This window comes from Pithys albifrons, chromosome 4 (genome assembly GCF_047495875.1).
Source record: "Pithys albifrons albifrons isolate INPA30051 chromosome 4, PitAlb_v1, whole genome shotgun sequence".
Lineage (NCBI taxonomy): Eukaryota > Metazoa > Chordata > Aves > Passeriformes > Thamnophilidae > Pithys > Pithys albifrons.
The window spans coordinates 89,205,191-89,227,259 of NC_092461.1; the positions used below are offsets into that span (position 1 = coordinate 89,205,191).

General features: G+C 37.9%; 1 protein-coding gene across 1 annotated transcript in view; it reads left to right on the plus strand.

Moving 5' to 3' along the window:
- ZNF407 (zinc finger protein 407) overlaps positions 1-22,069 on the plus strand; it is a 352,657-nt gene that overhangs the window by 233,743 nt on the left and 96,845 nt on the right. Inside the window, exon 8 of the mRNA XM_071554926.1 lies at positions 21,811-21,989. Within this exon, the coding sequence (XP_071411027.1) occupies positions 21,811-21,989 (179 nt within the window). The remainder of the gene's footprint in view (positions 1-21,810; positions 21,990-22,069) is intronic.

Below are 22,069 nucleotides of genomic sequence, written 5' to 3' on the forward strand. Positions count from 1 at the left end.
ATGGGCATAGTTCCCAGATGCAAACTCCTCAGAATATTATTCACCCCTTAGTTTTTAATAAACATTCAGATAAAATATTTGGAAATATTTCTATTGATCTGGAATAAAATATGCTGTAGCATTTAAGTCTACAAAAGAAAAACAAAATCAAATTTAGATATAGTTGCAAAAACACTTTAATTAATATAGTGAATACATGGCATACAAAACAATGGTTAAGGTTATTCCCTTTATGATGTTTCTGTGGCTTAATAAAACTTTTTATATTCACCTCAGTAACAGCAAATAGTTTATATGGTAAACTCAGAATGAAAATATGCAGTGTTGTAATAGTGCACAGTACAGATCAGCTTTCAGGTAAACCAATTTGACCATCTGTAATTCCTAACATTCAGAAACCCATAGAACTGGAGAGCACACAATTAATTATATGACCCTTACTTGGACGTGTGTGTGCTGTCTGCATTGCCTGAGAAGTCACGTCTCAGCTGTTTGGGAAAACTGTTGGTGGCAGTGTAAAAAAGAACTTAAACTCCCTCTCTCAAACCTGTCCCTGTCCAGTGTCACTGCATGGACTGCTTAAGAGGATGTATGTTTACTAGGAAACATGATTATTTCTTTAAAAAAGACATTAGGTATGTGCACACATGTATGCATTGGCATGTGTAGGCTTAGTGACCATGGTCCACAGTGAAGCTGCCATGTTGTCTTTGGCACAACATGCAATACTGTGATCACTTTGTGAGGCCCTTTGCATTCCATATTTGTAATTAATAGCATAGCAAATGCACTCTACTTGGTGGAAGGCTAGTATGTCCTTTAATTAATTTTACTTAATAATACTCCTTAAGTATGAAAAATTCCATGACCATTGGTAACTCAATCTTCTTTTTTTTTTCCTTCTTTCTATTTATTTATTCACTTATTCCTGAAGATTGTTTTTCATTTGTTTTTTTTTCTTGTGGCCACTCTAAGTAAGAGGAATTAAAAATTGCCTCTTTAGTGCAATGGATCTTTAGTTCTCATGATAACATTGAACCATCGGATTTGGAACTTTTAGGATCTACCCGAGTATCTTCCAACTGGTGAGGCAATTGCAAGCATTGATAATACTATTCTAGCCTCATTTGGGATTGAGTCCTTTGAAGAACAACTTTTAAGTGATCTATTTAGGCCTTAGTGCCACGGTAAATTACTCTGGGATGACTGCTGAGGTTAATGCTACTGGGACATGCAGCTGTTTTGATATCAATGTAAAAATTACTGCCTAGTTTGAGCTTCTCTCTGTTACAGCCTCTCGTGATTATAGCTCAGTGTTCTGTAAGTTAGTTCACACTTTGGTTTAAGTTCTGCAAAAACAGTATCAAGCTCCTGGTTTCTTTCAGTAGTTACAGCCTTTCCCTGGCTGTTCAGTTTAGGCTTGGTCCTTAAACTTTTCTTCTTACGCAGCCTCCTCCCTGCTGCACTGATGTTCTTTTTTTGAATCAGTGTCCAAGACACATAACCCAAAACCTGAAGTATTTGGTGTCTAAGAAATATGGATGAGACCAAATCATGCAGTGGACAGATTAATGTAACTAATGTCTTCTTTTTATCACATTTTATCTTCTCTCTGTCCTCACACTTATTTTTCCTTATAATCTGTAATCATCGCTGTCTTATCTATTCCTTCTTCTTAAGGAGCATAAATATGTTATCATAAATACATCTATATTTATTTCTAATATATAGTAATTTCTATTTCTAATTTATTTCTAATCTATAGTTAATTGATGTTTATCAGTCTGAAACACCAGCATATATTTAAAACTGAAACAATCTTGAGGAAGTTGTATTTTGATAGTAGATAAAGTCTTAGTACTAACCTCAAGATGAATGGCAAGGCTATGGTCTTAATATAGCTTGAAGTAGCAAAAATGACTTGTATTTTCCTGTTCTTACAGTGCTTCTGATAAAAAAGTACAGTGAAGATCTTCTTTTATATCTGCAAATAAACTTTCGTTTGTTAGAATAGTTTGATCTAAATATAATCATTGGCATGATAGCTTAATTAATGTGATCCTCTTAGGTAAGACGTGTTTTAAAAAAGACTAAAGCAACTATATATGTTTCCTTTGCTCTTGCCTGTTAGCAGAGAATAAAAAGATAAATTCATAACTTCATTTGTTTCCTTTACCATTCCTTAATCCCTAATCCAGTTATTATAAAAGGGCAAAAGCTATCTTTGGGGTGGTCAAATCTACAAGAAATTATTATTATTGCTGACTACCAGCTAAATACCTGGCAAGTAGATATCAATCTGAAAATATTTTTGTGGTGTTACAAACCTCCAAGATCAAATTGATAAACATAAGCCTGCTGTGTTGGCTTTGTTCTCTGGGCAATATAGCTACTACCATTGAAAAGAGGTTTCTATGTTAATGCTGTCTTTGTGACTACCTTCCCTGCTTCTCCTTCACATGTGACATACAAAACAGATTAAAGTCTGAGAAAGGGACAGAAAGAAAATTCTGTTTCGGAGCGGTTCCAGAAAGTGGTGTAGTGCAAGGTGGAGAAAGGGAATAGCTTTTTTCTGTTTAAAAGCTGATGAAAATGAGAGAAAGAAAAGAATTGCTGAATAGAAAGTGAAAGAAGGAAGTAAAGAAGAGAGGAAAAAGTCTTTTCAGTTTGAGACAAACTTGTTACTTAGATACTTTTAAAGCATTGGAAATGAGGAGTAATTTTCCAAATAAATACAGCTTTGTTGGAAACTCCTGATTTATTGAAGCTAAGTAAAATTGCTTGCACATTTCAGCAGAGATGCCCTTGTCTCTGTAGCAGCTTCTGCCCAAATTTTCCTGCAGCAGTATGTTGGGAACACAGATACTAAAGCCTCTGGCACCACCACAAGGTTCCCTGTCTCAGAAGCGAAAGCATGGGCTCAAAGCACCAGACCTGTACCCCTGCGGTGTGTCTTGAGACTCTTTTCCAGGGGCCACCAGACAGTATGGCAGGACTGAGGCTCTGGAGCAAAGTCAGCACCTGGGATTTGGAAGGCTGATGCTTCTGGCCACCCTCTCCCCATTGTGATGGGGAACCCCTATGGGCTGCAAGCTCATCTCTGAGAACCTCAGCTCTCTAGAGACAGAGGCAATCAGACATTTAGGAGTTGAGTTCCCGGGAGGTTGCTTCACAACCCATGGGTTCAGAGCTGCTGCCTTGTGTTGGCCAGCAACAGAGAAAGCTTGTCTCCAGGTTTGCACATTGCCTCTTCTCTTTCCTGAACTGCTGAGAGAAGGTGGTGTATTCTCCCTAGGAAAATGTGGTCCAGGGAAGACAGGCCATTTGGCGTACAACAGCTCACCTTTCCTAAAACCATTTTGAACTCTCTGTTGTGTGATGCTCCCCTTTATTCTCATAAGTCAGGGACCAAGAATTTATTTCATTTGACACAATCTGGAGAGGAGCCTGTTGTCCAAGTAAGTTATTGGGTTGTCCAAGTAACTTATTAGCTATTTTGTCCCTGATTGAGATGTCTTTGTGGTTTCTCTAGGCCTGTTTAGGTCTGAATAACAGCTGTAGATATGGCTGAGGCTTCTAAGGGAGTTGCTTTATATAAGCCAGCATATAAAGCCCTCAGTTTTGTTACTACAAGTGATGGAATGCTGCTCTGGTGTTATCATTTCTTCCCTTTTTATTTTTTTAAACCATTTTAAAAAAGTCTCAAAGGTAGTTGCATGTGGTGGTCAGTCAGCTAGCATTTTAGTTTTGAGTTTCCTTTCTGGCTATTAAAAAAGTTGAGGATGGTGATAGTAATATTCATTGAATTTGTCTTTTATATTTGGGTTGTTTGCTTAGCTTTTGTCTTTAACCTTTTGCATACTACTTGTACCTGAATTTTGTCTTTTAATATCTTTTAAAATGTGTTCTTGTAATAAGAGAAGAATAATTAAGGGGAGAAAATATGTATATGAAAAAGTTTGTTCTTCATTCTTTGATGCCTTGGGTCAAAGCTATTTTTTCTCATTTTATGTCTTCAGAGAAAAGATGAAGTCTGTCCTGCACTCCTCACAAGTTAGCCATGCTGAGATGTAGTGTGCCATGAGAAACAACCTAATGCAACACTGTTCTCCTTTCTCCTTCCCCCATGGGCCAGAGGATTAGAGTGGGCATACTCCTTAATGTTTTCCCAGCAATTTCTGAAAATGCACTGAAATGGGAAGGTGCTGGGAACTGAGACAGACATCAAGGAGGTGCTGCTGTTCATGGCCTGACAACAAATGGATTATTCTTTGCAAAGTAAAGCTGAGGTTGCACAGTGACTTGACTCTCAAAGACAGCCCAGGTCTCCCTGGTGCTCCCAGAGTTTGGAAGCACAGCTGCAGGTTTCTCTGACCTCAGGCCAGCTGACTTCCAGTCTAGTCCTAGTTTGGTTAAACTGCCCAGTTTACTGTGGTTTCTAGAATATAGGTCCATATACATATATATGTAATTTTTAATAATTCTTCTTCTGGTGTTCTTCAGCATTGCTATATTTTTGTATTTTTAGTAATGCTATCATTTAAAACACACACAAATAGATACTCTGCAGTTCATAGTTCTGTAAAATTACTTGCAATATAATCCTGTAAATACAGCAAGTGGTTCTAGTGATTTCATAAACTGGCTGAACATCATCCTGTGGTTTCATTGTGATATTGCTAGTACCCCTTAAAATACGGTATTTAGTGTTTTATATTTGTAACTTCCATGCATGCTTCTTCAATCCTTGTTCAAAATAATTATGGATTCTCTCTAACAACTGTAGTCTAATACATAATTTGCTCTGCTAGAAATCCCATATGGAATGCCTTCTTATACTGAGATTCTTCCAAACATTTCTGTTGAAATTTTGCATGCACAATCTACAGGAAAAACAATACTTAATGTGATTTTGAAGTTGTAGAAGGTACTGTGATTATTAAAATCAATTCTTAAGTTCTGATTATGTTTCATTAGGAAAATGTAGTATTTCCTACATCTTTTTGTTAACGAGATCTTGGTAAAATACAGTCAACCATTTCCATTAGCAAATTTTGCAAATATCTGCTATAGGTATTTTAACATATAAAACCCCACTAGTAATTTGGTTTTGTTCCAGGAATAAAAGATGCATCTTTAGTTCAAAAAGGCACCTTTTATAAATCAGTTAATGAAGATCATTTTTTAGGCTGATATCCCTAACTGATTCAGAGAGTTGCACCAGTCCATCCATCCATCCATCTTTCATCCGTTTCCTTAATAACTTTTTATGCTGTTGGCCAGTTTTGGTGAAAACCAGCACCCTCTAGTAGTTGCTGAGATAATTTAAGTTCGTGTTTCCTGAAAGAAGTGGATGAAGAGAGGAGCAAAAAATAAAAAATTCAGTGAGGAACAGGCAGGCAGAATTCAGCTGTCATGCATTCTTCTCTCAAAATCCAGCCTCACCATCCAGCATGGCCATTTTTTCTTGGATGGGAGTATCTTCAGGATGCTGCTGTTACTGCACTGGGAGATTTAGTGAACAGGGCAAGAACCCATGGAATATTTTCATACTTCAGTTGGTACAATGCTCAGGTATCAATGTTTTGAGCCCCAAATCAACAGTTTGTTGCAAGTTGTCAGAATAGGTCTTTTTTAAAGGTAAAATTTGAAAGGTATTTTTTAAGAATAAAGAGAACACATTCAAATATCTGTATTTTTCTTTATAAAAGGGATTATTTGAAAGACATTTTTACCGAAGACATTGAGACCACTAATATTTCTTAGTTAGTGAATAGGAAGAAAGTTCCTGCTACAGAGAGATTATTCCACAAGGACTTTCTTTGGCACTTTTTCTGTTTTCTGTAAGTCATTCATTGCTGAACTGACATATTCATAGGTCTAGGCAGATGGGTTTACTTGAGAAAAAGAAGCAAAATTTGAAAAAATGCTGAGTTCTTTTTTAAATTCTTAGTCATACTGAGCATCCACGAATTCACATCTCACATGGCGTCCAGTGGCTCTGTGCCTATTTGAAATTCAGCCTCTTCATTTAGGTGACTAAATGTGACTTTCATCACATTTTAATTTGAATTTTAATTACTAGTCTTTAAAATTTTGATCAGCACTAATAAATTATAGCACAGTCATACGGTATTTAGCTGATTGATTTTTGTATGCTGAAATATAGTCATTTTGAAGAGCAGTAAAAATACTTTCAAGAAGAAGAAATGTTTCAAAGATAAAATAATTTGCACCAGCTTTGTTCATGGCTGTGTCAGACCAGAGAGGAAGGTCCTAAATCTGAACCCTTGTGAGGGCAAAGCAGATGTCTACAATCCAGTGTGTTTAAGTGCAGCAACATCAAGCCAGGCAATCAGCCCAACCAAGGCCAGTGAGTGCATCTTTTTGGAATGGCTGTGTGTTGCCTGGTGGTGGTGCAAGAGGTGAGGGATGAGTATACAACAGTGGGTAATGGATAGCTCTGTTAGTACTCTAGGTTGCAGAACTGTATTCTAAAAGTCAAATAGAGCATTTGTTTGTTTTATCCGAGTTCCTGTCCACCCACATCAGTTCCTGGCTTCCTCCTTTGTTTGGATCTCTTTTCCCTCAGAAGTCTACAACATAACATCATGAGAATCTTGATGCTCTTTTCCTGCTTTAAAATGCCCATTTTTAGTTTCAGTTTACCAGTAGCATGGCAGGAGTCCTGTAACAGTAAGGATTATAACTAAAATCCTCTCCATCTAAGCATCTGTTCCATAGCTCTGTTGGGAGTCAGCTCTCACAGGCTGGGTAGTGTGTGCTATTATGGGGTTGATACTATTAAACAAAAACAAAGACAGTGGATAAAGTCCTGGCCCACCGGTGTCAATCTCATCACCTCCATGTCCTCAGTTCTCTGCCAGTGATGAAGTACTTGCTTTTTAGGAGAGAAATGGAAAGCCAGGGAGTTGGCAGCACCTTTCATGAGACTTTGTATCCTGAAGAGTAAAAGTTCAACTAGACAAGTAAATTGTGGGATTGAGTACCCAAAATCCGCAGAGAGGATCCCGGTCTCCCTAAGTCATGCCAAAAGAGATAAATCCAAAAGCACCTACTCCTTTTGGAGTTTCTGGGGTTTTTTTAGTTCTCTCTCTAGTCAGTTTGCAAGTTCTTACACAACTGAATGAAATCACTGAGGCATACTCAGAAGTCTCTGTCCTGGGGAAACAGGTATCTTTGCCTCAAGAATTTTGGTACACTTTTTAGGCAAACAGGCCCCTCTTCCTGTATTCTTGCGTATGTCTTAGAAACCTGAATATTAGGCGAGTCAAGATTCATTTAGTTTATAATGGCAGTGCTGTCTGCAGCCTCATTCTAGTTATTGATTAGGATTCCTAGCTGAAAGGGCATAGAACAGGGGTTTAGGAGCCTGTTGTTTGGATTTTCTAGGAAAGTTATGTGGGGAACATAACTGAAAACAGAACAATTCTGAAAGCAGGGGTTAGATCTGTGCTTGGCTCCTGGCACTTCCTGGCTGTCTAATGGCAGAGTTTCAAGAAAAAAGGGTTGGTGCAGGGTATTTCATGCCAGCTAATACACTTTCCTGGATAGAGGAGAACAAAATTCAGTCTTCCTCAAGGTAAGGGCAGCCTAAAATTCAGGAGTTCTATTTCCTAGAAGAGTGCTTCAACTTCCAGAAAGTTAGGAGCATTAGTATTTCCTTTTACAGAGAAGAGCTCTCAATATATTATATTGGTGACCTACACTTTCTTTAGACAAAGTAGATGCCTAATTTAAGCAAATATTGAGACCTACATTAGTTCTTTCTCATGCCCACTGGTTGTATTAGGAATTTGAATGGTTATGGAGGACAGACTAGGTTGCCTTCTTTCACTGCTGTGCCCAACAATGCATCTATACAGAAGCTTATTTCTACCCTGTTTTGCTGATAGCTTGCCTCCTAAACTTATCACTACTCTTTTTGCTTATTTTCTGATTATCATATCCTTCTCAATAATTAGATAGTAATTTTTCTCAGGCCAAGGCATTTTTTTAATTGTTTCTCTGTGTAGCGAGTAGCGTGACATCATTGTGTCATGCCACCCCCTAAGGTCAACGTGCTGTGCAGGAGCAACATACCAGCTTTCTTGGAGGTACTTTTTGCTTCATAAACATAGAATTACATTTCACTAGGGGAGCATAGGAAAGCCTCTGCTGTTGTGGTTAAACCTTAGTGTTGCCAGGACTGCGATACTGTTTAATGGCTAAAGCCTCAAAGAAGGTGTAACAGCTGAGAGCCTGCATTCATTGAAGTGCAATGTCAGTGCCTAATTCCCAGAGTCTCGTTAGAAAATCTCATCTCTCATTTATGGACTAGTAATCCAATACCATTTGTGAGAATTAAATGCATATAAACAGAATTTTTCAAATATGAGTGCAATCTGAAGTGCCATTAGAATCAGCCTTGACCGTTTTGTTCTGGTTTTGTTTTTCAACCTGACCTTCAAATAAGTGTCGCACTATATGCATTTCTGGGTGCATTATTTTTGTTTTGCTTTTTGAGATCATGTCATTGTTATATAGCTGAAGAAGGGGTAGTACTGAAAGCAATGCATCTTGGACCACAAGTAGAACTATTTAGATTCTCTTCTTTAAAGCACAGTTTCTTTATCTATAACCATCCAGTATCTGGAAAGGAAGGATTTCAAGATATTATGATCTATATTCTTCTCTTGCTATTCACCTCATGTTAGTAAACTGCTGTTCTGTAAACTCTTGGAAATAGCCCTGATACATATAACTACTGTATCAATCTGATAACAAAAAGGAAACAAATACAAATATATAGTTGTCTTCCTAAATTTCTCTTATTTACTTAATCTGTTTACTTCTTAGAAAATACTCGGATTATTTATAATAGTTACCCAGTAAATTCTTGTGGCCTTTAAAGAGGTATGTGAATTAATGACTTCTCAAAGAATTGTTCTACAAGAGTAGTGTGGCGTTTTTAGAATGAGTGCTAAGTTAAAATATTCACTAAAGGCATGTTAATCACATAGGCATCTTTTGTATCAAACCTATGTATTTTTTATTATCTATGCATTCTGACTTGATTCACTAATGTGCTTTCATGTACATATATATAACATTAAGCTTATTAATAGGTACAGTTGTTCTAAAGTTAGTTACGTTCCATAGAATCGTGAACTGAATTAGCCCTTTACAGACTATGTTACTATGAGGCAAAATAGATTCAAAGGAATTGTTTGGTTTTGTTTAAAAAGTGAAGAATGCAGAGGGTTTTTGGTAGTGGTTTTTGTTTTTTTTTTTGATTGGTTGGTTGGATTTTTTTAGTTTAAGAGTGGAATATATGTTTTCTTTAGCTGTAAAAGCACAATCAAGGCAACATGATAAGTGAGTCAGTGTTGTAAAAGTAAAACTAATTTTGCCTTCACTCACATGAGCTATAGAAGGAGGAAGCTTTATTGTCCCTGGGAAGGTGATAAGGCAGAGTAATTGTATATTATACTGTCCTGGAACATCTGCCTGAAGACTGTTGGAGCAATTCATCTATCATGGACGATACAGCATGTTTTGTCTTTCTGCTTTAACCCATCCCCACTGCTGGCCTGCACGAAGGTTTTGATAGGGACTGTGCCTGGGCTGGGGCTCACATTAATCAGTCCCCTTGTTCAACACTCCAGCTGACATAATTACAACCTGCGCACAGCAGTTATTCAAGTTGAGTCCTTGTCACTCGTGGTGCAAAACTACACAGCTCAGATCCCGAAGGAGATTGCCTTATCACACAGAACAAGGGCTCACAGGAGTTGAAGAGAATAGAAATGGGAAAATGTCTTCCGGGAGTACTATATATTCCTTTAAAATAAGACATTTGAGAGACTTACAAGGAACAAAGAGAAGCATTGTGCAAGGTCTGAAATGAACAGGTTATTATTTTTAAAAGGATTGCACAGGCCATTTTTGTGAAATGGACATGCATTATTAAATAAATTCAGTGGTCTGTCTTATCATTCAGTGGCTCTGCCCTATTAGTTTTCTTCAGAAGTGATAAAATAGTTTTTGACTTGTATAAGCTTTAAGTATCTCTCAGTAGAAATCATCAGAACACAACTAATAAAAGTGCACATTTTATACCAGCAAAATTGGCACACACATAAGGGAAGGTCTGTGAGGATCAGTGTTAAGGGTGAAGGGAGAAGCATGCAAAAGGGCTTTCAAAGATGAACAAGTTCATTAGTTTCTCCTGTAGTATGATGTGGGAATGTGAAAGACAAAGCCAAAGAACAAGTTTCCTATTTTACCATTTTTCTGCTCTTTTTACATTAACCCTCTGTGGGAAAAAAGACAAGTCCATAACACTATACTAAATGAAAGAGTTTATTTTCATGTAATGTGGTGGGGTTTATTTTTATGTGGTTGTGGGTTTTTTCTTTAAGATAGAACCTTTGATCATAGGATATTATTTTGGCATTGGTCTATGAAAGTTCCTCAATTTGACAGAATTTCATGGACATCCAGAAGGCTTTTTCCCTGGTGTTTTAAATTTTTTTCTTCTTGGGTGCTAGATCAGCCTTTTGAAGTAATGCCATTCAGGCAGTTCTTATTCCTCTCAATCAATAGATTTGCAGTGTAGCCCTGATTTCTCATCTAGTTAAAATCATGTGTCTAATATTTAGACATAGTTGTGTATAGTTGAAAGAACAGTAATAATGTATCTGTTCTGCGTGGTCCATTGCTAAGCTAAGACTTTTACAAGACAGTTTATCTGCAATTTTGAATAGTCTGAAATAGAAGTACTAGAAACTGCCTTGTATGTTTTACTCTGCATATAGGTGTGCTAGGTAAGTTAAATACATACTTTAGAGCTTTCAATCCACTTCAGTATCTGTTGGTGAAGTACACAGCACACTGATCTTGCTGGGTATGTCTCCAGTGAAAGTCTAACTACATGAGAACTGTAATTTCATACTGAGCAGCAGAGCATCCTTACAGGCAAATGTACTCTTGAAGGAACAAAAATCAAGTTTTGCTTGTTCCCTACTCTTAAAACCAGTTCTCTCAAGGTGAGTGATGCCTGTGAAGTAAGCTCAAAGCACAGAGCCAAATGCTGCATTTACTTGTAATTGTGCAGACAATGGCATTATGAGGACATAATCTGAAGAGAGTGATGTTTCTCTGATATATACTTTCAACACACATCTTAGATCAGATAATCTATCATACCTTACAGATAAAGACCCAAATTTGACATTCAGAATCTAAGATGGTTTTGCAGTATTGACAGCCAGGAAGAATATATTTTAATTTGCAGACTGAACAAATTTCCATGACATCATGGAAGCACAATAAATGGCTGACCTCACAATGACATTTTTCAGACTTGAACTGTACTTCTTGTAGACTCTGAGCCCAGAAAAAGCCTTAAGCTCAGCCAGTCTGACCTTCTACATAAAACAAACTGCGTAGATGTTTTTTTTCGAGTTTACTCTGTCCTGAGCCTCTTGCATCTGACTGAATTTTGTCATCTAGAAACACATTCAGGTTCGATCTGAAAACATCTATAGCTGAAGAACCTGCTTCTCTTGTGTGAAAGTTTGTATAAGTTTTCTCTAAGTTGTCTCTTAATCACACCTTTCTGTGTTAAGTTCCTCAAGCCCTAAGTTCAATTGCAATAAGCAAAACAGAAGGGGTTTTTCTTAAGTGTTTTGTACTTTTTCCCCCATTTAATTTCTATTTCTATTTATAATCACTTTGTGGCTGTTTGTTTAAATACAGATTTAGTTTCTCCTGTGTCATAAAAAGAACATTACATTTGCTTGCTACTTCCTTGCTCATCTAAAGTTGACATGGGAGACCTCTCTGCTTGGTGTCACGCTGGAAGCATCACACTGGAAGCTCACATTAAACCAAAGGTCCACTAATCCCTGAATCATTTTCGGTGTCACAGGTTTTCACAGCATTGTTGCATTCTCTTAGTCACTTGCATGCATTGTGTGAAGGTGGGAAATGTAATGTGTGGTTGTATGTGTATGTGTTTTGATTGAACAGGCCTGGCTCCTTAAACTGCTCTTTATGATGGCAGTGTTATTGTTATTAATCATGCTGCTAATTACAGTTATATCTATAAATTTTATTAGCAGGGATATGATATATACTTATGGCATGCATAACAAAAGTGAATCTTTCAGGCAATTATTGCTGATTCCTTTGATAAATTAGAACATTTGAATTGAGAAAGAAAACTACCATCTCTTTTTGCATGGAGTGTTGGGGCTGGGATAGGGCAAGAAGAGGCAGTGTTATTAGCATTTAGAAAAACTACTTTGAGCAGAGATCGTGGAGACCACAGTGCCCTGGGTATGAATCCAGGCTGCAAAGCAACAGGATCTACCCTCTAGGGAACTGTGTTGTCACTAAAATGGTTGAAGGAACTGACATGAAGGCCAGTTGGAAGAAGTACCATCTGCATCTGAGATTGACAGGCAGCCTTTAGGGTCTGCTGCTATCATTTCTGACTCCAGCAACATTAGGAGTCCAGTTTCATCTTGTGCAGTCAATAGATTCCACACCCTTTCCTAGGCTCCATCTGCACTTCTGTATCTGTGAAAATACTTTATGTGTTCTGAGGATATACAAACAAACTCTACAGAATTGTTCCGTTACTTTATGTGGTCATTAAAAGAAGTACAATAGGGAAAAAAATTGATGTTGAAAGGAAATGCGTGTCTTCAATTAAATTCATCCTAGCTTTTTTAAAAAATGGATGTTTTCCATGGCCTCATTTCAGCAAGGTATTTGATCATGTATATAAATTTAACCTTGTGAGTCATTCTTTCGAAGTCAGTGGGGGCTGCTTGTACTTAAGCCGCACAAATGCGTAAGTACCTTGTTAAATCAGGGCCTATGATACTTAAAGCCTGGTCTCCATCCTTACACCACTGCAGAGATGCTGTTTCTCAGACCAACTTCTCTTTTATGCCATCTGCTCCAAGAAGAAAGGAAAGGGGGAGGGAGGAAGCCCATGAACAATGGAGTGATTATTCTCAGTTACTGTGAAATAGATGAACTCCACCTGCTATTTCTGCCACTTAAACCTTGGCTGACACAGTGCAGCAGTGCACTGTGCACAGCAGACCTCTGCGTCCCTCACGCTGCAGGCATGCAGATCCAGAGGACCCTTGAGCCAGGCCATTACAGAGCCCACTCTGCCTGCAGCAAGGTGGAAGCCAAGAGTTTTAGCTAATGGTACAGTGAATTTTCAGTGGCAGATCAGTCCTATGAAAAATTGGGGTTTTTTTCTTTTACTGGGGATTTTTTCTCTGCTCAGTAAAAGGAGAAACTGAGGCTCTCTCTAAAGAGCTACTGGGGCAGACTCAGAAGCTGAGCAGCTCAGCTCTGCACAGCACCTCTGGGGACAGTGAGGACCACAGCACAGGTGGAGAGCTAAGGCAAGTTTCCCTGCTATTCTGTACCCTTTCCACCTGTTCCTCCCAAGTTTAGTAGTTTAGACATAATTTACAGGTTTCTGTCTGTAAGCCTTTTCTTTATTTTGTTCTCTTCCTGTAGAAAATAGAATTAATGGAAGCATTTAAGACAGGAAACCTTAATTCCTTAGAATGAGAGCATTTTTTCCTGCAAAAATCAAATTTTCTTCAAATTGTGAAGTCTATTGTGAACTAAAGTGATTTTTCGGGGGATTTTTTGTTTGCTTGTTTCTGTTGTTCTTGTTGTTCTGGGCGTTGATTTCAGGCTTTTTTGTTTGCTTTTTAGGGAGGGTGGGGTTGTATTTGGTTTGGTTTTGAGAAAAATACTCTGAAAATTCATGAGTAGATCTAGATGCCAGCACTGGGTTTATACTTTGGTTGTTGTTCCCTGTGCAGGGTTGTAAGTGGCTTACAGATTCCTCAGAGGTAAACAAGACTACAGTACATCACTTATTTCCCTTCAGAATTTCCAGTTATCCTGAATTTGCCTTTAAAAGCATGTGCTTTGGCTATCATAATCTACTCCTTGTATCACATGTAATTGTAATGATCAATTATATGAAATTGGGAATTTTCATTCCAATACATTGTAAATGGAATGGTAGAGCTGTGGCCAAATTACAATTTGGACATTCTCGTCTGCTGAATGGAGCTCAGACACAAGCAGTAATTATCAATCTTCCATCATTTTCAGTGCTGACGCACAAGTTTTTGCTGCTTCCCTACAGGGCTCTGCTACTTTTTAGCAGCCAGCATTGGACATCTGTCACACATACTGTATGTCATAACAAATAGATCATTACAGAAAAAAAATGCAAAGCTAAAAATGTAGAAAAGCAGAAAACATTACCATTATTATCCCTGGGTGTTGCTATAACACTATCAGAATAAATCCCAAATACATTTTTACTATTTTCTTTGTGAAACTGACTGTATTAAAAAATCTCATTAAAGCATGTAAATGTAGTGTGCTCTCTTTTATGGGCTACCTCATATTTTCTGAGTGGCAATACATGCAGTACATGGCAGTACATGAAAACATGGCAATACATGTGGCCACCAGGTTGCTGGACATGCATTTTTATGGCACTGTGGGTGTGTGCTTCAGTCATCTTATCTTGGTGTAGTTGAAAAGCATCACCTGAGAGTAAATGTTCACTGCAGAAACAGCTTTGGTGGTAAAGGCGTTGCTTTTCCCCAGCAGCTTGTTGCCACTGTCCACCACAGGTCCTTGGGAGCGGCATAGGGAGATGTGACACAAGCAGATCTGAGCCAGCACCGGCTATGCCATAGTTGACCTCCTGAGTTCCCATGGACCCATATGCTGCTAATTCTGGCAATAGTATCGTAACTCATTTGGTAATTGAGGTCAGTTGCAGAGGGTTAGCACTTGCATCCATGTGATTGTCCCCCAGTCATTTAAAACTTAAATAAAATGTAGAACTTCTACTTTGAAAGGAGAAGAGCATGAAAAAGGTAACCTAGGTGCATTTTAGTAGTCAGAAGGCTGAGAAAATATACATTTCTTGTTCATACATGCACATATATGTGTTATACGTATGTTTTAATGTATAGTAATTATTGCAGTTTTATAATGTTAGTTCCAACACATTACAGAATGTATTTTTTGCTATGATATTTTGCTATTTTTTATCCATTTCTTGTGCAATACTTTATTGACCTGTAGCACTGAAGAGGTAAGCTGCTACTTTAATTTTCAAACTTGCAGTCTGAACTGAGTGCCAGTGGTATGTGCAGATTATGTATTATAAGGTAGCTAGCTTGCATTAACTGGCGATGTTTATTTTATTTTAAAACCAGAAATACAGCTAAATGTTGAATACGATGGGTAAAATTTTTGTTTGGTTTGTTTGTCTGGGTTTTTTCTTAGTAGAAGTTGGGCAGAGTGACTGTCATTGTGAAGGTTTTGATTGAATAAGCCTGTTTGTATAATGTAATTATTACAGATTGAGGTATTTGTTTCTTTCCTGTCAAGAAAATATTGCCTATTAGATTGTTTGCCACCATCCTACTGAATGCTAGTTTTCATGCAGTTTAATGACAGCAAGAAACAAAGGCAGGCTAGAAGGGTTGTATTTTGGAAAGCAGTAATGCTGAAAACAACCTGAAAGGTCCCTGCATTTAAATGAATGTACTCGAGCAGTTGATGCTTTGAGGAGGATCCAGGAGCTCCAGAGCTCGTGACCACAACTGGAGGATGCTGAGCATGGGGAAAGTCATGTATTCAGCACTGGTGTGAAATTCTTACAACTGAAGAAGAAATTTCTTACAAGAAATTTTTACAACTGAAAAGAGTTTAGGAAGAATCTGATGATTCTTGAAAGTGAATTATAAGGAGCTGGGTCTCTGTAGCTTGTCTGCTAAAGGTCCAGATATCAGGTGATTCTACAGCTGAGCAAGGTGTGTTAGACATGTAACACTGTTAGCTGGATGCAGGAGGATGAGACATACAACAGTTTGTAAAAGTGAGAGTGATGAACTGTAATTTGCATGTCATTTCAAAGGATTCCCTGTTGCTTTCCATCAGATTTCAATGTGTCTCTGAAAACCATGCTTTAGTACCAGAAAGAGTTATGGTTTGAGGAAAGAATCCCTGGGAAAACGTTTTATGACCCGTGCTCACCATGAGGTCAAGCCAAATGTTCCACATGACTCTGTGTTTCTAAAAATCTGTGGCTCTCTTTTTTTAGTGTAATTACATCATTGCAGTTTTGATTTAAAGACAGTTTTCTAAATTAGATGATATTTTCTGTGAAAGAAACACCTGCAAACTTTCGGGGAATAACTGAGGTTAAGAATCTGCAACGATACATGTTGCTTCATTGAGAAGTTTGTTTCATCATACATAACTTCTTTTATTTCTGTAAGAAAGTATCTAGAGACTTTGCTATTTTTCAACCAAAATTCTGGCAGTTTTGTGTACTTCTTGCAGGTTGCGTAGCAGGTTATAAAACTGTGCAGAAGACCTTCAAAGTGCTCTTGATATGAGTATGAGCTTGTTTCGTACTGATGAACAAGGGAAAAATAGAAATATTTTCAATCAGTCAGTTGTATCTTTGTGTTCGTTTTTATGTTGTAAATAGTGATGTCCATGGAGCTGCCATAAGTCCTTTACATTACATGCATTTCTCTGCAGAAAGAGGATATTTGTACTTAATGTCCTAGAGAAGACCTTTTGAAAAAGGTTTATTTTGTGCAAATAAGAGCCCTACAAGGTGCTAAAATTTTTAAAACTTAGTGGGCTAGATAATTAACATTTTGCCTCATTTGCACCTCTGAAACCTTCCATTTCCATGTCTTGCAGTAAGCATCTTTCTGAAAATGTCAGGCACTGCATAATGGAATAGTGTTCTAATTTCAGTTTCTTATTAGTAAATAGGAAAAAAATAATAAAAATGGGCTACTTCCTGCTATATTTCATTTAGCTGTTGAATACAATGCTAATGTATCTCATGGAGAGAACACTTAGAACATATAGAAACATTCCTACTCTGCACGGGCAAATTTAGAATTGACATATGTTTTGTGAATTCCTCTTATTTCATTATTTTTATCCAAAATTCCATGTAAAAGACAAGGACTGCAAAGAGCTGTGGTAATGGGCAGCCACAGCTCTGCAGATGGCTACTGCACTCAGCTGTTTGCATAGGCTGGTTAAGCCAGGCTGCTGGCTGAGGGGCACCTCTGCTTGGGGAAGGGATGCCCAAATCCCTACCCTCGTACAGCTTGCGCTGCTTGCTGGTGAGTCTGGCTGGCTGAGCCCTGCAAGATGGGAGAGAAGGAAGAGATGATGGGGGAATAATAACCACAGACAGCACTTACTGTGGGGACCTTCAGGCTGACAATTCCCCACCTGGCACAGATTTGCTTCAAGACTTATCATTCCACCCATGTTTTCCTGCTGCTGACTTTGAGCTCCCACCTCTGCCTCCTGCAAAGTGCACATCTGTGCTCTGCCATCCCAGAACCCTGAACTGTACTGCTGTTTATAATGGCTAGACCTAGTTTTGCTGAGGAATCTGGTCAGTGGCACACTATATCTTGCCAATGTAACTGAGAAAATGTCTTCACAGGGCAGTGATACTATTTTAGGGGCTTAAGGTACAATTGTATTTTCTGGGTTTGGGAGGAAGGCAGTTGTGAGAACTTTTGTCCCATTCATGAAAAACATGATTTTCCCAGTGTTCTGTAGACCAGGCACTCTTGTTTCTTGCTCTTGGCACAGTGCCCTATTTTTTGGTAAAAGAACTGATTCATATATACATAAGGATAGGAAAGACAAACTATGGCAACAGTTTCTCATGTTGAGAAAGTGTCTGGCCATTTTATGCAACTCCTAAACTTCTGCTTTATTCCACTCTCCCGGAAGAGTGGGCTGATGCTGCTAAAAAGTAGGCAATGCTGTGGATGGATTGCATTGTGGCATGTGGCATTGGGCTTCCTTGATACTCCATGGATGATATCTGTGTAAGCATACTCACTACTGAAACCTTGAATAAATTATTTTGTTCTCATCCTTGGAGTAGGGCAGCTTGCTCTAGGCCCTGTTGTGGAGAAGCTTTGAGCCTCATTGTGCTAGTGCCACTGGAATTGTCAGCTGAAAGCTGAATATTATTCACTCTTATAATACCTGTGGCTGCTTTCTGAGGATTGCGGCCAGAGGAGGTGATCCTTCCCCTCTGATCAACACCGGGGAGGCCACACCTGGACTGCTGGTCCGGTTTTGGGCTTGCCTAGTACAAGGGAGACCTGAACATCTTGGAGAGAGTCCAGCAAAGGGGCACTAGATGATGAAGACATTGGAGCATCTCAAATAAGGAGGGACTGAAAGAGCTGGGACTAGTCAGCCTGGAGAAAAGACTCAGGGCATGTCATCAATGTACGCAAATATCTAAAGGTAGGGTGTAAAGAAGAGGAAGCCAGGCTCTTTTTCAGTGTGCCCAGGGACAGGGCAAGAGGCACTGGGCACAAATAGAAAGATGGGAGGCTCCCTCTGAACACCAGGAAACACTACTCTACAGTGAGGGTGACTGAGCACTGGCACAGGTAGCCCAGGGAGGCTGGAAGATGTCCATGGAGTCATTCAGAAGCTGACTGAAAATGGTCCTGGGCAACTGGCCCTGGGTGATCCTTGCTGAGCAGAGGAGTTGGACTGGACATCTCCAGAGGTCCCACAGAATCTTAACCATTTTGTGATTCTGTGACTTATGTACCATTTTGCAATCAATAAGTAATTTTCAGGTTTTATTTGAATATACAGCAACCTCAAGAGTAGCTTGCCATCTGTCTCCCATGTTTCACAGTGTTATTCTTTACAGAAATATGGGAGTTCTCCCGGGTGTGTGCAGGGGAAAGTAGGCCTTATGCCCTTCCCAGTATTTCAGTCTTTGATGGAGTAGGTCATACAGGCCTGTTGCACAGAAAGTATGGGCTGAGCTTTTCAGCTCCTTGTATTTCCTATTCATCTGCAGTGTACCATGTTCCATCTTCTCTTTCACCATGTATAGCACTGACAGGACACAGAAAACTATGCAGGTCTCCCTCTTCCCTTTAATAATAGAATTGTGGAATTTGCATTGAGTCTCAAAACTTTTTTCACATCTAATAAGAGGACTTACTGCAAGATGTGAAATAAAAAAAACCTTTTTGTTGTGATTCTCTGCATCAGAATTGATATAAACCCATCAACTATAGCTTTAGACTAATTAAGTCTCTCTAATGAGTTCCTTTCCTGTTATTGCAGAGCATGGCCAAATTGACAGAAATATATACATTTGTTTTTCAAAATGCATCATGAGGATGAAAGTGTGCTTACATTAAACAATGATAATAGTAATTTAGCTGAAAAACCTCTGGTTTAGCCTTACTGAAATATAGGCTGCATTTATTTGTTTGTGGCTGTGATTCAGACTGGAGCTCAAAAAACAGAAATGCTTTCCTCAAATGATTTCTTTTGGGCTGCACTCTAACTTCCAAATTTCAGAACAAAGGAAATTTGTATTTCAAAGTTTATGGACACCTGGAATTAAATCTTATAATACAACGACTGTCAAATGCTTAACTATCATCACTATTGCAACACTAAAAGTTTTAGTTAGATGCTTATTGTGCATAGTTTTAATAAAAATACAGTGCTGTTTAAAATCACAGACTTGTGTGTTTACTCTTATGAGATGGAGTGATGTAACTACACACTTACACAGAGTGTTGGTTGGAGGTGTTTTGTGTCAGACATATAATAACATACTTGTACACCACATGGTCTCGAGAAGACTTCTAATAAAAGACATTCAAAGCACACTGAATAATTAAAAAACATTTTATATGCAGTACTTTTGTCATGTCATATTTAAAGGTATTACTTGGCTTCAAAAGTGCGTAGATTTGCCAGGTTTTACCTTCATGGTTTACTTTATGATTACAATTGCTGCTTTGCAACCTAATACAAGGGGCCATTTGTAATGCCTTCTGATCTCATATTCCTCATTTCTGATTAAGCCTTTCTGACCTCACTGCATGGGAAAGTATGGTTTTAAAATTTTAATATCAATATGTTGGTGTGTTTAGTCACAGATTTTTACTGATGACTGAATAAATGAGAATTTGGAATTGCTCTGTTAAAAGTGGTTAAAGCAAATTCCAAATCAAAGGAGATAGAACGGGCCTTTTATGACTTGAGCAGGCTGGATTTTCTTCACAACTCTTACATAGGTTTCCACAGATCCTTTATATATTTCACAGAAATATTTCAAAGTAAAATGTTTTATATCCTCCCTTAACATAGTATGAGAGCTGAGCTAAAAGAACGTGGATATTTTATTTCAGATTCATACGCTCTGCTTTAATCTACTGCCCTTTAAAGTGTAACCCATGATGGAAGGTTACCAGGTTGTCTTCTGCTTTCATTGCAGCGTACGCTCTTCTTTTTTTTAAATATGTGGGGTTTTTTAACAGTATTTATGAACATTGTAGATTTTTTTAGGGCTGAATCCTGAAAGGTGCTGAGGACCAATACTTTCTGTATTTTTCAGTGATAAGTGTCTTCTCTGACAGTCTCAGGAGTCTGATCATTACACCACTATATAGCAGATGGACATGACAGAGGGTGAGCTTTGGCAGCACCGTAAGGCAGATACCAACTTTACTGTGACCATTTCCAAGAGACAAGCACTCCAGCAGAACTTCAAGCTGCTACTTCCAGTTTATTTTGGGGGCACTTATTTTAAGTGCCTCTTACTGTGGTATTCCTAGCAGTGACAGATAAACAATCAGTTGCCCAAAACAGTACAGTTGTCTTGTTTGAATATTTGCGAAGTATTGTGCATTTATGTAGTTCATGTGAGTGTCTGTACTTTTTTTAGTTAAGCTGAATTACTGTTTTCAGTTTGGCAATAATAATAGTGTGTGGTACTTAGAAAGTCTAAAAAATAACTAAACCCCCACAACAATGGCCCATATATACAGGCTGTTCTTTTGATTCAAGAATAAATATAATGGCTATTTCTGATTGAAATAAATTAAGCTGCACTATATTTTATATAAGATTCATCACAAAGTTTGAATAAGTAGGAAAGTCTAATGCAAAGTAATTTTGTAATGAGACTGCAAAATTTTAAAGACTGGAAATTAAAAATTACTGCCATATGGATCTCTGTGAATAAAAGAAATGTGAAATCTTTTTCTAGTCACTTTTATTTCATAAATACCATTAGAAATATTTCTTGAAATGCATTAAACTAATTGTATATGTAAGCTGACTTTTATGTGTGAAAGCTCCATTGCTTTCAAGAAACTGTGTTTAAAGATGTAAATCAGAATCCGTGTATATTTTCAAAGATATAAACTGGAACAACTTGGTTCACTTTTCTAGGAAAAGTTCAAAGGTGAGATGAGAGTTGGTGGAACATACAAATATAATTCACCGCAATTCTGTGGAATTAGGAACTATGTAGAAAAGGTTCATGTGAGCTCTGTTGGGAATGTTATAGGCATTTGTATTTTTCAGTTTTGCTAAAGACTTTCGTCTAATTTCATCACTGACCACCATGAGAAAAATGAAAGTTTAAAGGCTTCCGCAAATGTAAAAAATCCATCCTTTTGTAATGCTTCTGATTGAGATGTGATGTTCAGTTAACCTGAAACAGCTTTGTGAACCTTTGTGCAAAGAACTAATTCATGCAAGAGAATGCAAAAATTGTGCAGATAATGAAAAATGACTACTGAGCACTGATTTTCTGAGCATTAGATTTTATTTGAGCCATTAGTAGGAAATAAATTAATATACCACTTTTTCTCTTTTTTTTTAATTGCTTTTTAGGTCTAACTGTGCAGAAAATATCCGTAAACACATCTTACATACAGGAAAGCATGAAGGAGTAAAGATGTATAACTGTCCTAAATGTGACTATGGAACCAATATCCCTGTGGAGTTTCGTAACCACTTGAAAGAACTACACCCAGACATTGAAAATCCTGATCTGGCATACTTGCATGCAGGTAAGGTCATTCTTCCCTTTGCGTACAAATTCTTCTCTTTTCTATATGTGCACATTTAAATTACTGTAATAAGAAAATGA